The sequence below is a fragment of the Artibeus jamaicensis genome, unplaced genomic scaffold (genome assembly GCF_021234435.1).
Source record: "Artibeus jamaicensis isolate MK-2021 breed Jamaican fruit bat unplaced genomic scaffold, CSHL_Jam_final contig_384, whole genome shotgun sequence".
Classification (NCBI taxonomy): domain Eukaryota; kingdom Metazoa; phylum Chordata; class Mammalia; order Chiroptera; family Phyllostomidae; genus Artibeus; species Artibeus jamaicensis.
Genome location: NW_026521810.1, coordinates 13,136,731 through 13,151,682, shown reverse-complemented (window position 1 = coordinate 13,151,682; position 14,952 = coordinate 13,136,731). Strand labels below are relative to the sequence as shown.

The 14,952-nt window shown below is 41.3% G+C and overlaps 1 protein-coding gene across 2 annotated transcripts in view; it reads left to right on the top strand.

Annotated features, from left to right (window-relative positions):
• Positions 1–7,461: 7,461 nt before the first annotated feature.
• The window catches only part of SMYD1 (SET and MYND domain containing 1), a 44,988-nt gene continuing 37,497 nt past the window's right edge, over positions 7,462–14,952 (top strand). For both annotated transcript variants that reach the window (XM_037125600.2, XM_053664505.1), the window contains exon 1: positions 7,462–7,652. In XM_037125600.2, the coding sequence (XP_036981495.2) occupies positions 7,516–7,652 (137 nt within the window). In that variant the 5' untranslated portion in view covers positions 7,462–7,515. The remainder of the gene's footprint in view (positions 7,653–14,952) is intronic.

The window sequence follows — 14,952 nt, the reverse complement described above, 5'->3', positions numbered from 1 at the left end:
CTTGTAGCTTAAAAAGTTTAGATTGTTTTTGAATTTAATAAGATTTACATTTTTCCCTGTGCGGTTCTGGGATTTGGTTCACTCAAGATTTTGAGATTTCATTCAATCTTGTATAAATGTGGTATTTGTTTCATTGTTGTACAGTGTTCTCACTTTCTTGTTGATGGGCATGTCTACTGGTGCACTGTGCAAGTTAGTCTTAGATATCCTTTCCTGTCACACTACCACTGTCTAACTTCAACTTTCTTTTGTTAGAATCATGGCAGTGGCTGCCTAACTGATATCCTTCCTCAGACTTCACCAGTATGATCTACTGCCCATATTGTTGCCAAAGCGACTACCTAGAAGTCATTATTGGTTCCCATTGTCTGTTGAGAAGTCCAAAGTGGATACTGCCAGGCTTCTATGCACCTCCCTGATCTCATTACCTTCCTATTTCCTTTACTTCCCCACCCTGCTTTCACATTATGATCCAGCAACATTAAACCTTTACCAATTCCTGTAAATGCCAAGTTATTGCACAAACTCACTTTATTGTACACCTGCTCCTTCTTCCTGGAATGTCCTCTTCCTACTTTTTTAAAATTGATTTTTTGAGAGAGAGAGAATGGATGGGAATATGGGAGTGAGAAATATCAATTTGTATTTGCTCTTACTTATGCATCCATTGGTCTGACCAAGGCCTCTTCCTGCTTTCTAATGGACGTTTTCACTCAGAGGTAAATACTATTGTGAACTCAGCATTTCTCATTCCCATACATTTCTTTGAACTTTTACTAAATATGTATTATATGTATGTATTTCTAAGTAAAATAAAGTATTGCTTTGCATGATTTAAAACTTTACATAAATGTTATTATATGTACTGTTTATTTCTTCGCAATTTGCTCTAACCACTGTTTTTTTTATAGTAATGTATGCTGAGATGTGAGTTTCTAATTCATTCACTTTTATAGCTCTATAACATTCTACCATATGAATACTATGAGCTATCTGCTCTCATATCAACGGACAATGAGCTTGTTTCCCATTTTTGCTTTTACAGACAGTGCTACTCTAATGACCTTGTGGAGCCTCCTTGCACATGTATGTGAAAGTTTTTCTGGGGTTTATAGTTAGGAGATCTTTCTTTTTAACTAGGAGGCCTTTATAATACCCACCTCAAAGGGTGTTGTAAAAGCATATGAAGTATTGCAAAGAAAGGACAATTTTAAGCATTTAAATGGTTATCGTTGCTGTTAGAATAGCTTTGAGATACATATGAAACACTAGAATATAAAAGGCAATAGTCTGGTCTCAGAATGATAAACAGAAGTGTAACAAGTGTGCTTCTGTAGCTCCCTCCCTCCATATGTCACAAGCTGTAGTTGTCTGCACATGTCATTCTGTTTCTTTACCTCTACATCTCTCCTCATGCTGCCGTAACTTGGGCCTGAAATAATCTCCTCCAGTTCTGGTCTCTCCCTCGCTTCTTGTCTTTGCCGGCCCCTTCTTCTCTGAAGCCTTTCTTGGATATGTTTTCCTCTTTGCCTTTGATATCTCACGTTATCTTTATGCTCTTCCACAGTCCTCTCTAAATGGTCAGTGTCTTGAAGACAGGGGCTGTACATTTTATTCATCTTTGTATCAAGGCACTCACTGAGCCCTTAATGCATGTGCTGCTATTTGTGTGGGGGATGAATGAATTTAGGAATTCTTGGGAGGAAAGCAGTTGGTAGCTAAGAATTTCTTGGAGCCAAAGGAAGAAATATGGAGGTAAGTACAATACTTTGGTAAGAATGCAGAGACCAGGGAGAGTGTAAAGTTTTGTCGGTGATGTAATTATAGAAATATAATGGGCCATTAAGGAGGGAACCTGCTCCTGTCATCCTGGTACGTGAGTGCTAGATATGCACAGTACTTTTTCTTTGGTCTTGTCACTCACAGTGATTTTGAAGTGAATGGATGAATCAGCCAGTGAATGCACTTGAGCAGTGAGCTACTGCTAGCCTGTTGCAGACCCTGTCCAGCAGAGTCCGCCTGTTGTGGTTGACAATGAGAATCAATGCACAGGTGACAACAGCCCTGTGTGGAAAAAGGGAACAGGCACAGCTACTCTCTCAAGGGGAGAGCGCCTATGGTGCCTCGGCCACTCCCTCAAGAGGGGAGCGCTTCGACCCTTGCCTAGACAGGCTTTTATTGTTTTCCTGGGGTCTTACATCATAGAAAGATTTATTATCTATCACATAGAATATTATTGTCTGCATTCTAGGTACAATCAAGGAAATGAAAATAACATGCAGAGGGGAATGGTGATGAGCTCATTAGCTCTGCCCTTGGGAGAACTCATACAAGCTTTGGAAATTATCTTGAAGATAGACAATACACATTTGTTGTTCTAGACCAGGGTGATGGAGTTTTAGCAAGAGCAAGCCATAACAATCTGTATGCATTTTCTAGGCCTGATTCCCATGGGAAAACTCGTTTTGAAGGTCTGGCTGCTGCCCACCACTTCGATTCTGTAGGTTTTCCATACAGAGCTGAGTCACATTTGCCAGGCCCAGACAAACCAGTCCCCTACACTAGCCTATTTAACACTGCCAGGCATTCAGCTGTTATTATTATAAAGCAGCATTTGGCAATATTTTCTGTAAAAGGCCAGATAGTAAATATTTTCATCTTTGTGGGCCTTATGGTCTATGTTGCAAATATTCAGCTCTGCTGTTGTAATATGAAAGAAGTCATAGAAATTATGTAAACAAGTGAGTATGGCTGTTCTCTAATGAAATTTTATTCATGGACATTGAATTTTGAATTTCATGTGTCACAAAATGATCTCTTGATTTTCCCCCAAACCATTAAAGAGGTACAAAGCAAACTTAGTTCATGGGCCCTGTGGCCTAAATGTACCTGCTCCAGGTACAAATGTAGTCACAACCAGTGATAAAGGCAGTTCTTTTACTAAATCAGGCCTTAGGAAATATTTAAAACCTTGCAGCTTCCTTGGTTTGTCACTAGATGGTGGTGCCTGCAGGGGTAGGAATCACAGTGGGTCTTTAGTATATCGGGTGACTAGAGTTTTCCCCACGGTGTGAGAGATCAGCTGCCACCCCATTAATAGGCACACAGATGGTCCCAGTGATTCAAAACTTATCACAAACAATCACTTCATTGTGGACTTCATTTGTGTCTCTACCTTCACACTTATTTGTACATATTCCTTGAATTACAACATATTCAACTGAAGAGAATGCAATCACTCTCTCAAGCCTTCTGATATTATTTTTTCCACAGGTCAGGACAATAGTAATATGAATACAGGTTATGGTTAAAGATTTGGAAGCTTATTGTGAGAGGATACTTGAAGCCCATGTCTGATCCTGTGATGATGACTCTCTCCAAACAGCCCTACTCTTGGCCTTTTCATGTCACTTCCTTTTACCCTTGAGGTGCATGACTAGAGACCTGGGGTTACCCTTGCATGTCCTGCAGCAGTTGCCTCATACCTTCTTTGGGGTGTGGGAGTACTCAGTAGCCACAGTAATGTTCTTGGCATGTGTATGTGGGCTGAGGTGTCGGGAAGTCCGGCTGAAATAGAGGTAGTTAGAACCATAGTGGTCATCCTTGTCTTCCCGTTGTCTGAAATCTCCCAGGTGAGCCCTCTTTCCTGGACCAGAGGTCCATTTGCTTGAGCTGTCTTATTTTCTCCCTTTCTCACTACCCTTCTTGATCCAGACACACAAAAGAAAGAGACTGGATGGCTATTAAAATCATTAACAATGGAAAAAGTTCTCATCTTCCTGGAGAGAAAAAGGGCTCAACAGAAACATATTATGAAGGTCTGTGAAGCTCAAGTCTACATCCCAAGGTCACGTCTATTCTGGCAACCTATTTTCATCTCTCTGGAAATGTAATTGAATCTACTTCTTGCCCACTTCAGTATGACATTGAAGAAAGCGCTCATATTTTTCCTGCATCTTCTCTGGTTAAACATCTTTAGTAGTGCAGTAAGAAATTCTTTCAAAACTCTAGATGTGATTTTTCTGCTGAACAAGGACAGCAATTCTCAATGGAGGCAAGTTGCACCACTTAGGGGGCATTTTAGAAATGGGGGTAGGGGGAGCCCTGGCCAGGTAGTTCAGTTGGTTAGAACTTCAACCCGATACGCCAAGGTTGCAGGTTCAACTCTTGATCAAGGCATGTATAAGAATTCACCAGTGAATGCATAAATATGTGGAACAACAAATTTACCTTTTCCTCTCTCTCCCTTCCTCTTTCCTTCTCTAAAATCAATAAAATAAAATAAAATAAGTAAAAGAAAAGGCTACAAATGATGTTACTATTGAAAAATGTGAGGGAAACTTTTGTTTGTGACAATCATTGTGAGGTGCAACTGGAGGGTTGTGGGGAGGGCCAGGGCCTTGAAGAAAGGTTTGGATTCCAGTGGGGGGGGGGTGTGCAGGGACTGGAGCAGAGGGACGAAGAGGGAAAATGAACAAAAAAAACTTCCATAGGATTTGTGTTGATATGCAACATAGAAGGACCCTGTGTCCCCTTCCTTATTACCAGCCAACATCCTGATGTCTGGTGCCGACACACTTTATCTTGGTCTTGGGCAAAGACACTAGATGTCTTGGGAAGCAAGAGATGCTCTGATGTAGTAAAAAGCTTTGCCCATTCTGCACAACCCTAAAGATCCAGGTGCTCATTTCAGATAGGTGAAAACCCTGTTTATAATGCTCTGATTCTAGTATTTTATTTTATATTTAATTATAAAGTAGCTTTTGTAAAGTTTTAAAATACACCAAATTTTCTAGGAATGCACTGTCTTGTTAACTGCAGGACGATTATATAATTTTTTTGTTCAGAACTTGACTAAGAGTCATTCACTATTCAGAAAATCACCACACATACAACTGTCACAGTGATTCTACTTAGGAGCAAACATCTCACTTTATGACGTTTTCTAGTGTAGTACCCAAGCATATTTAACTTATAATAAATGTATATTATTTTATTATAGGGTAAATTCCATTATGTTTCTTCCTTATTATGTTAGGTTAATGTTTTAGTCCATTTGGGTGGCAATAACAAAATACCACAGATGGGCGGCTTATAAACAACAGTCATTTATTTCTCATAGTTCCGGAAGCCAGATGTCCTAGATCAGGGTGCCAGCATGGTCTGGTGAAGGCCACTTTGGTGAAAGAGAGCTAGTTTCTTTGGAGCATCTTTTATGAGGCACTAATCCCTTTCACAAGGGTTCCCAAAGGCCTCACCTACTAATCTTAGGGGGTAAGGATTTCAACATATGAATTCAGGGGTCCCAAACATTCAGACCATTTGAGTTAGTAATTTATGTTTTTCAGGTATGAGTTAGTAAATTATGTATAAATTTCATTTGGGAGTAGCAAATGAAATGCTGTATAATATCTACTACAATGAGAGATGCATATGATATTTTATGTATTAATTTCCTGCTGCTGCTGTTACACATTACCACAAACTTAGTGGCTTAAAATAACACAAATTCATTATCTTACAATTGATGGCTTCCTCCATCTTCAAAGCCAGCAATACAGCATCTTCAAATGGCTCTTCCTTTGACACTCTGGCTTTCACTGCTACCTCTCCTTCTCTGACTCCCACATCCCTGCCTTCCTCTCACACAGATTCTTGTGATTCCAGGGCCCACTTAGATAATCCCAGATAACCTACCTCTCTTAATATTTATAACTTAACCACATTTGCAAAGCCCTTTTTGCTTTGTATGGTAGATTATTCACAGATCAGGGGATCTGGACCTATACATCTTCGGGGGGGGGGGTCGTTATCCTGTCTACCACACTTTAATAATATAATGTGTTCTCATAAGGTTGAGATTCACGGATATAACTAAAGCTGGGTATGTCCTTGACCTTGGCTTGGGTCTAACTTGTTCTGGAGAACAACTGAATCCTGGCAGGCTGAGGGAAGGCTCCGGTTTTTGCAGTGCCCTGAGTTGCCAGCTAATGTGGGTACAGGCATTCATTTAAAGCTAACCTGAATTGAAGAACTCCTTTTTAACCTTTTTTTCCTCGGAAGCATTTGTGTTTTACTTTTCGGGGCACCCAACTTTAAATGTCTTAAGCTGTTTTTCTCTTCTGGATACATCAGAACTCACTGAGATATTCTCTGACTCCAGGGGCTATGTGTTCTTACCTATAGATCAGGATATGTGGTCTGTCAAAGGATTTTTGATCTGCTTGCAAGAGTCAAAGAAGTTTCGGGAGATGCACTTTGGTTGAAGACACATTAGAATTTTTAGTACATCTTGATAGTTTTGGGAAGATAATGTGACAGAAAAAAATGAAATATCATTTAGTGAGTTCTTGATTAAGTACCACGTGCTGTGCTATGTCTGTTATCCACCTTCAACACTCATGGCAATCCAGGGAGAGAAACTATTATTCTTGTGTCACAGTTTCTATCTCAAAGTCGTAGTAGTAAGTTCAGAATTCAAGTGTGGATCTGACCCAGAAGCTAGTGCTGGAGAATGACCACACTCACAGCGGTCCAGACGGAGACAGGGCTCCCAGAAATAGATGCATCCCAGAAACTAAAAATACTACATGGAAGATAAGCCATGGCTCTAGATCTGTAAGCGTCTTTCTTTTCAACCCAAGTGGGAGTTGGTATTTAGTTCGCTGCAGATTTCAGAATTGTCTCTTCAGTGTCTTCACTGCTGGGTAAGAAGCACAGAGCACATGGCTATTTTCCTAGCAGTAAGCATATGTTAACGATTTGATAGCAAGATAGAAATAAGAGTTTTTGTTTTTAAGACTTGCCTCCTCTCAGATAGCCTGCACCCCGCACACCTGCATTATGAGGGAATTCCCAGACTTCTATGCCCTGCAGGGGTACTGTGGGAGCCTAAACAGTACTGTTAGGTGAATGTTGAATGGGTGGCTCAGTGTCTGCCATCCACCTTTTGCTTTCTGAAAAGTCTACTGTGGGGGAGGGCATGGGAGGATAAGGGGCCACATCACTTGAAGAAGTGTAAGCCTGACGGATGAAGGGTCCCAGAGCAGCAGGCGTCACCTCTCCTTCTGGACCATTTCAGCTGTCCACTTTGGATTGACAGAGGCATCTGGATGCTAAAAATACCTTACTGAACAAGTGCTCCCTATTCCAACTAAAGCCGAACATGACTGCTGTCCAAGACTGAGCCTTTTCTTGCAAAGGAACTTTTTAAGTTTTCATACTCAGTCCCAGAGCCATGCCAGCCCATGGTCATTCTCGGCTCTGTCAGCTTTGCTGGCTGATGAATGGGACTCTTCCCACATCACTGTCCTCTTGTGTGCCCCATCCCTGCCTCCAGGAAAAGTGGCAGAGGGGGAGGTGAGAGCCCAGTGACCAGAGGGGGTGGGGAAGGGGGAGGTGGCTTGTCCATTTATAGGCTTGCTCTTTGGGATGCTGAAGGTGCTAAAATAGCAGCAACGACAAGAGCCTTGGCTCTGCGTTGAAAAACTGCGGTGCTGCCTGAAAGACTGTGAGATGACAATAGGGAAAATGGAGAACGTGGAGGTCTTCACTGCTGAAGGCAAAGGCAGGGGTCTGAAGGCCACTAAGGAGTTCTGGGCCTCGGATGTCATCTTTGCTGAGAGGGCTTATTCTGCAGTGGTTTTCGACAGGTATGAAATGTGGGGAGTTGCCTTATTTTCTCCAGTTGGTTTGTCTGGTGCCAAACTCCAAAAAACTTTGCTCTTAAAAATCATCAGGAAAGGGATAAAATTCATGGGGTCATTTTGAAGAAAATGACATTTCTACCACCTGTTTTCTGACATAAATTTTTCTGCAAAGACTCATTCATTGCCAGTGTGATTTGCTCTGGGCCCTAGGCAGGTTGTGAAAGTGAGCAATGGCTTTGTGGCACTTTCTCACAACAGCAGTGAACTTGGTTGAGGGGTGTGCTGGGTGTTCGAGGGTGGAGGGAAAGGATTAGGAAAGTGGGTGTGGTGCTGTAGGAAATGCTCTCTTACAGAAGGGCCCTAGTCAATGAAAACTTTGGAAAGAAGCTGAAAACACACAAGTGACACTGGAAGGCATTACCTTTGAAAAATTAGAATATCACTAACAAGCTGGAATCCCTTTTTACCTTTTTTTTAAATTAATTTTTTTATTGATTATGCTGTTACAGTTGTTCTATTCCCCCCTTCATTCCCCTCCACCCTACCCCCCATCCCCACCAATACCCGCCTTTAGTTTATGACCATGTGTCTCAAGTTCTTTAGATTCTGTATTTCCCATACTATTCTTGCCCCCCCATCTATTTTCTATCTACTGTCTTTGCTACTTATTTTCTGTACCTTCTCCCCCCTTCTCTTTCTCCCACTCCCCTGTTGCTAACCCTCCTTGAGATCTTCATTTCTATGTTTCCACTCCTGATCTAGCTGTCCTTTTAGTTTGCTTTCGTTTTAGGTGTGGTTGTTAATAACTGTGAGTTTGCTGTCCTTTCGCTGTTCATGTTTTTTTTTAACTTCTTTTTCTTTGATAAGTCCCTTTAACATTTCATATAATAAGGGCTTGGTGATGATGAACTCCTTGAATTTGATCTTATCTGAGAAACACTTTATCTGCCCTTCCATTCTAAATGAAAGCTTTGCTGGATAGAGCAATCTTGGTTGTAGTTCTTTGGATTTCATGACTAGGAATACCTCTTTCCAGCCCCTTCTTGCCTGTAAGGTCTCTTTTGAGAAATCTGTTGACAGTCTGATGGGCACTCCTTTGTAGGTGACTGTCCCCTTAGCTCTTGCTGCTTCTAGAATTCTTTCTTTCATTTTATTCTTGGCTAATATAATTATATGTGCCTTGGTGTGTTCCTTCTTGGGTCCAACTTCTTTGGGACTCTCTGAGCTTCCTGGATTTCCTGGAAGTCTATTTCCTTTGCCAGATTGGGGAAATTCTCCTTTATTATTTGTTCAAATAAGTGTTCCAGTTGTGGCTGTGCCTTTCCCCCTTCTGGTACCCCTATAATTCGGATGTTGGAGCGTTTAAAGATGTCCTGGAGGTTCCTAAGCTTCTCCTCATTTCTTCTGAATTCTTGTTTCTTCACTCCTTTCTGTTTGGTCATTTTTTTCTTCCTTCTGGTCCACTCCCTTGATTTGAGTCCCAGTTTTCTTTCCATTACTGTTGGCTTCCTGTGCATCACCATTTATTTCAATTAGTTTCGCTTCCATATGTTTCTCTAATTTGTGACAACAGTTCTGTGAGAATCCTGATCACCAGTGTTTTGAACTGTGCATCTGAAAGCTGGCTATTTCTTCATCACTTAGGTCTATCGGCTCTGGGGCTCTGAGTCTGTCCTAGAGCCATTTTTTGGTCTGTTTGTGCTGTTAAGTTGAGGGAGCGAAGCCTTGGACTGGGAGCCCAGGTCGCTGGTTTGTGACGCTGTGTGTGGAGGCGTGGTCAGAGAGGGAGAATGGCGGTCCTCTCCGCTAGCCCTGCGCTGGGGGCTTGTTTATCCGTTGAATTGTGCGAGCCTGCTGCCCCGGCTTCCCTTCTCACTGGTCTCTCCACACGTAATGCGCGACCACGGTCCGACCTGCTGTGCGCTTTTCCGGCAGCATGCTTGCTGATTCGCCCACGGTTGCCAGCGCTGCACCGGATTCCGCACGCCTGACCGCCTGATGAGTTTTCCTGTGCTACCCTGCTCTGCTGCTGGTCTTGCTCCTCTTACCGGTCAGGCTGAAGTATCTAGTTGTCCTTTGGACTCAGTATTGTTCGATTTTCTGTGTTGGCTTGTGTTGTGACTGTTGCTAATAATAGTTGTCTTAGATTTGGTTGTGTACAGAGGCGATGTGCTTCCTCCACCTATGCCTCCATCTTGGCGGAAGTCCCTTTTTACCTTTTCCACCCTATTCCCAGTGCCCTCTATCTTTCCCCAGAGTTAATCCCTGTTATCATTTTGCCGTGTTACCTTTTAGAATGTTCTTGTACTATTACATACATATATCTGCACTTATCAGAATGTACAGCTATAGTTTGTTGATTAATTAATTAATTAATTAATTAATTTTTAATTCTCACCCGATAATATGTTTATTGATTTTAAGAGTGGGGTGGCAAGAGAGAGAGAGAGAGAGAGAAAGAGAAACATGGATGTGAGAGAGAAACATTGATTGGTTGGTTGTCTTTTGTATGTGCCCTGAGCAGAGATTGAACTGCAGTGTTTTGGTGTACGGAATGATGCTCCACCCAACTGAGCTACCCGATCAGGGATGCTATTATTATTATTATTATTATTATTATTATTATTATTTTAATTTTTACGGAAATGGCATAATTCTTCAGATGTCATTCTAAAGCTTGCCCTCTTCACTAAACATGTTTTTGATATTTATTCTTATGGGAACTATACGTTTATAGATATTTCTTTTAAAACCTCAATGATCTATTTCTTTTATTCACATGTTGATATATTTACGTTGACTCATATGCTATCTGGCTCACCAATTTTAACTGCTGTAGAAATTCCACCCTATAAACTGTATCCATTTCCCTGTTGAGAGACATTTATGCTTTCCAATTACTCATAAAAACTAACCTTTTTATAATTAAAATCCTTGACTGTGTACTTGTACACATGTGACAACTCTCAGGATATATGGCGAGAAGAGGAATCGCTGCTCCATGGGGCGTGCTGTTTTCAGGTTTAATAGAGCCTTCAAAGCGGCAGTATTAAATTTGCATTTCCATTTCCCCACCACCGTGTCTGTACTTGACTACCATACTCCTGAGACTCTCATGCTCTACTGACTGAGTTAGTCAGGTGACAGACACCTCGCTTTTAAAGTTCTACTAAATCTTTATTTAAAAAAAAAAAACCTACCCTGCAATTAAACATGAGAAAATGCTCTGAGCCCAAAATTGACTTTGGCCCTAATTTTTATGTGGTTTGAGTCATGATGGTGCCTGATAATCTGGGCTTTGTGGTTGGTTCACTGCAGTGATCATCTGAGAATGGGCACTGCTTTAAGAGATAATTTGATTATGAAGAAATTCTCCTTTCTTCCCACCTACCAAGACTTTCAGGGAAAAGGCAGTGAGTGGGGCATGTGGCTGATTACCATTTGAAGAACATGAGGCTTAGTTGACAGTAACAGCTCTTCAGAGAAAGCTCGTCCTACTTCACTGATGTGTGTGTGTGTGTGTTGGGGTGGAGGTAAGTGCAGTTAAGGAGTGAGTTGGATTCAGAATTGAGATGTAAAAATCTAGAAACACAAAAACTCTGAACAATAATCTTGGTGCTGCCATTTTGCCTTGTATAGAACACCTTCATTGGTGTCTCTAATTTCCCAAAGGAAATAGAGCCAATCAGTTTCCCTTTTAAGAATGTTTGGAGTTGAGTAAAAGTAAAACTTAGGAAGAAAACAGGTACCTTCACCTGAAGATAACCACTCCCAACATTGTCCATTTCCTTTCAGCTTGTTTTAAAACAGAGGTTTCATTTGTTTCTACTTCACAGCTGGAATCTTCACAAAATATTGGTTTTTTCTCACATAATAATTTAATGATCTTTTGTATTAATATACACTCCTCATAAATATAATATTTAATGGCTACATCCTATCTTACCTTTCCTTTGTGACTGGACATTTATGTTGTTGTTATTATAAATGACTTATCATTAATTTGAAGTAATAACTACAAAACAACCTTAGTGTACATTACAGATAAACTGCTACATAACATATTGTTATTATAAGAGTAGTAAAAATTAGAATGATTGGGGTAAATGGTCTTTAAAATGATTTAAATATCTGTCTATCCCGTTCTCCCATTCATGTTAGGCTCCAGGTGAGACTCTGCCCCTGTAGATGAAAGCCTGGCAGAGGAGGCAGGACTGAGTCACCCACAAAAGTCATTCCATAAAAGAGCATGCTCTAGTCCACATGTTAACCTGAAAATAAAAGGCCGAAGTGAGAGGCAACATTTATTTGTGATAGAAGAAGAAGAAGAAGGAGAGGGAGAAGAAAAGAAAAGAATACTATTTGGGACACACTGATTCATGCAAAGGCCCAAACAGTATTCCGATTAGTGGACAAAGCAATGGGTATCTGTGACAAAGGGAAGGGGACAGTTACTGCAATAGAAGGAGGTCATTTCTATTGGTGCAGATAAGCTAACATAGTGACACTAATTCTAAAGAATGTTTTTAATGTTCATTTTGGTAGTCATCTCTGCTTTCTTCTCATCTTTGCAAACAGTTCTTTGGGATATGCCTGGTGTGAATGTTATTTCACCCTGTCTCCGAAGGTTCAAGGCGTGCAAGGCAGTTTCTCTCGGAAGGCAGCTCCAACTCCGTTTCAGAGTGGCTCTGTTTATATTATTTTTTACACATGTTATTGCTGGCCAGGCTTATTTAGTTCATCTTATGTAAAATGGAATGAGAAGATAAACGGTTTTAGTCTAAAGAGTTGAAGGACTTCAGCAAGGAGATTAAATCTTTATCTTTTCTTTTCTTGGTTTTGGAAGAACTCTCGTAGCCTTCTGAAGTAGAACTTCCTTCCATCTTTCCCAAACTGTAAAATCAATTAGTTGGTTAACTCAGTTGACCCACAGACAAAGACCGAGGGAGTACATTTTTTACAATATTAATAAAATGGCACCACCATCATCACCATTATTGTCATTCTTTTCAAACAATACCTACAACCAATAGATATATGGCCAAACTGGAATAGATTCACTGACCAGGTGCAGGAATTTGCAGCTCGTTTTCCAGTAACATCAGAGACTGTTCCTAATAGCCATCTACAAATAATGACTGTCATTTTTAAGAGAGGGTTACCCTCCATTTTTTTAATTGACAAAAGGGTCAGTGAGAACCGGGCATTTTTAAGCATAAGTTACAGTGTCATATTTCAGGTGAAAATGGGGTGGGAGGGTGGAGGGAAATGCTAGTTACAGTTCAAATGATTTAAGAATTAAGTAGTCCCTGGAGCCCTGGCTGGTGTGGCTCAGTGGATTGAGTGTCGGCCCACAAACTGAAAGGTCGCCAGTTCGTTTACTTATAACTGGAAGATCAAAGTTTTATATAGATATGCATGCATGCTTTTTATTTTTGTGGAAAAAGTCCATAGCTTTCACCATGTTCATTTTTTATTTTATTTTATCCTCACCTGAGGACATTTTTTTATTGCTTTCAAAGAGAGAGGAAAGGGCATGGGGAGGCAGGGAGGACATTGATGTGAGAGAGAAACGTCAACTGGTTGCCTTCTCCTATTAGCACAGGGATCAAACCTGTGACCTGTGTATATGCTTTGACTGGGAATCAAAGCCATAACCATTTGGACCATGGGATGATGTTCCAAGCAACTGAGGCACACTGGCCAGGGTATTTTCATCACTTTCAAAACCATTTTCAACCCAAAAGAAGGTTGGGACCCATTGAGTTTATTCAATCTTTTTTTACAGATGGGGAAACTGAGGCTTAGTGAGGCGAAGGGCCTTCCCCAGGTCACAAAGGGGTAAGTCATAAGGTAGAACTGAGCCTTCTGGGATCTTGTTCAGGCATCATCTCTCACTACTCAGCACTCACAAGTAGACCCAGAGGTACTTATATTTCTTTTGTTCTTGTCAGTCCAATTAATATTTAATCTTAATAAAAGAAAGAGCACCTCTCCATCAATTTCAGAATAATCAAAATCTGGTTCTGGGGACTGAGAATGGTTAGATCCAGAAGCTTACAGGTAAAAAACAGGAATATACATGTGATTACATAGCAAAAAATGTGCTTATAATAACAAACCAATGTATTCGTTTCCTGCTGCTGCTTTAAAAATTACCACAAATTTTAGTGGCTTGAACAACAAATTTTATTACCTTATGTTGTGGACCTCTCTGCCTGGTTTTAGGAATTATAACTCTACCCACTGTGGCTAAGGACCTCTGGAATGCTAGCCGCAGGAGACAAAGCTTGATTCTGGTAGCAAATGCTGCCTCAGTTTCCTCTCCCTGTCCCCAAAGCATGGTTGGAAGTCCATGACGGGTAAGATCCCTCACAGTGGGGGGCAACCTAGGCCAGACACGATCTCTTGGGAGACCTTTATGGAAGGACTGGGGGTTGCTACAACAAAGAGCAATGGACTCTCACGGCCCCCCACCCCAAAGCTCAAGTCCCCATGTACTCTCGGAGAAGCATTTCCTGGCTCTAATCCCCTTAAGCCTGAATACCTGATGGGGAGAGGTGCATCTCCTTGCCTTGCTAGAGCGTGTCCTGGGGAATAATCTGGCATCACAAAGACTTCCTGATAAACCTGTGAAATCTGCTCTGCTAAGAGTGCTTTCATTCACATGATAAGGGTCCAAGAAGAAATGAGTATGTCTCCCCAAAGTTCTGCAACCCCCTTTCCTGACAGACACTGACTCACACTAAGCCCTCAGATTTCATTGAAATGTTATCTACTGTTTGATCCTTGCCACCCTGTATTCCTGTGTATTACAACCCAATAAAAGCCTTTGGAGGAAGGGGCTCAACCCCTTTTTCCTCTGAGAAACTGGCCACTGCTCAAAGCCTTTTTCCTCTGGAAAACTGGCCACTTCTCCTCCCCAAGCAGATCATATCATGTCTCTGTCATGTTTACTCCCAACTGTGGCACATGGAGGGGCTTGTGAGGAAAGTTGCTCCCACAACCTTAGACTTTTGGAGGTCAGAGAACTAAAATGGGTCCATAAGGCTAGGTTTCCCTGACTTTTCTAGCTTCTATAGGCTGCCTGCTGTGATATTGTGATTTATATAAGATATACATATGTACATATAATCACGTGTTGAAGTTGGGGAATTTAGGAGGATAGACTTACAGGACTAAGACCTTAATCTGTGGGAATTGATGCCATCTTCGGGTAGATGGCAAAAGAACTGAGTTGGACCGTGAAATGCCCAGCTGGTGTCAGAGAATTGGTTGGATAGTGTAAGAGACCACACCCATA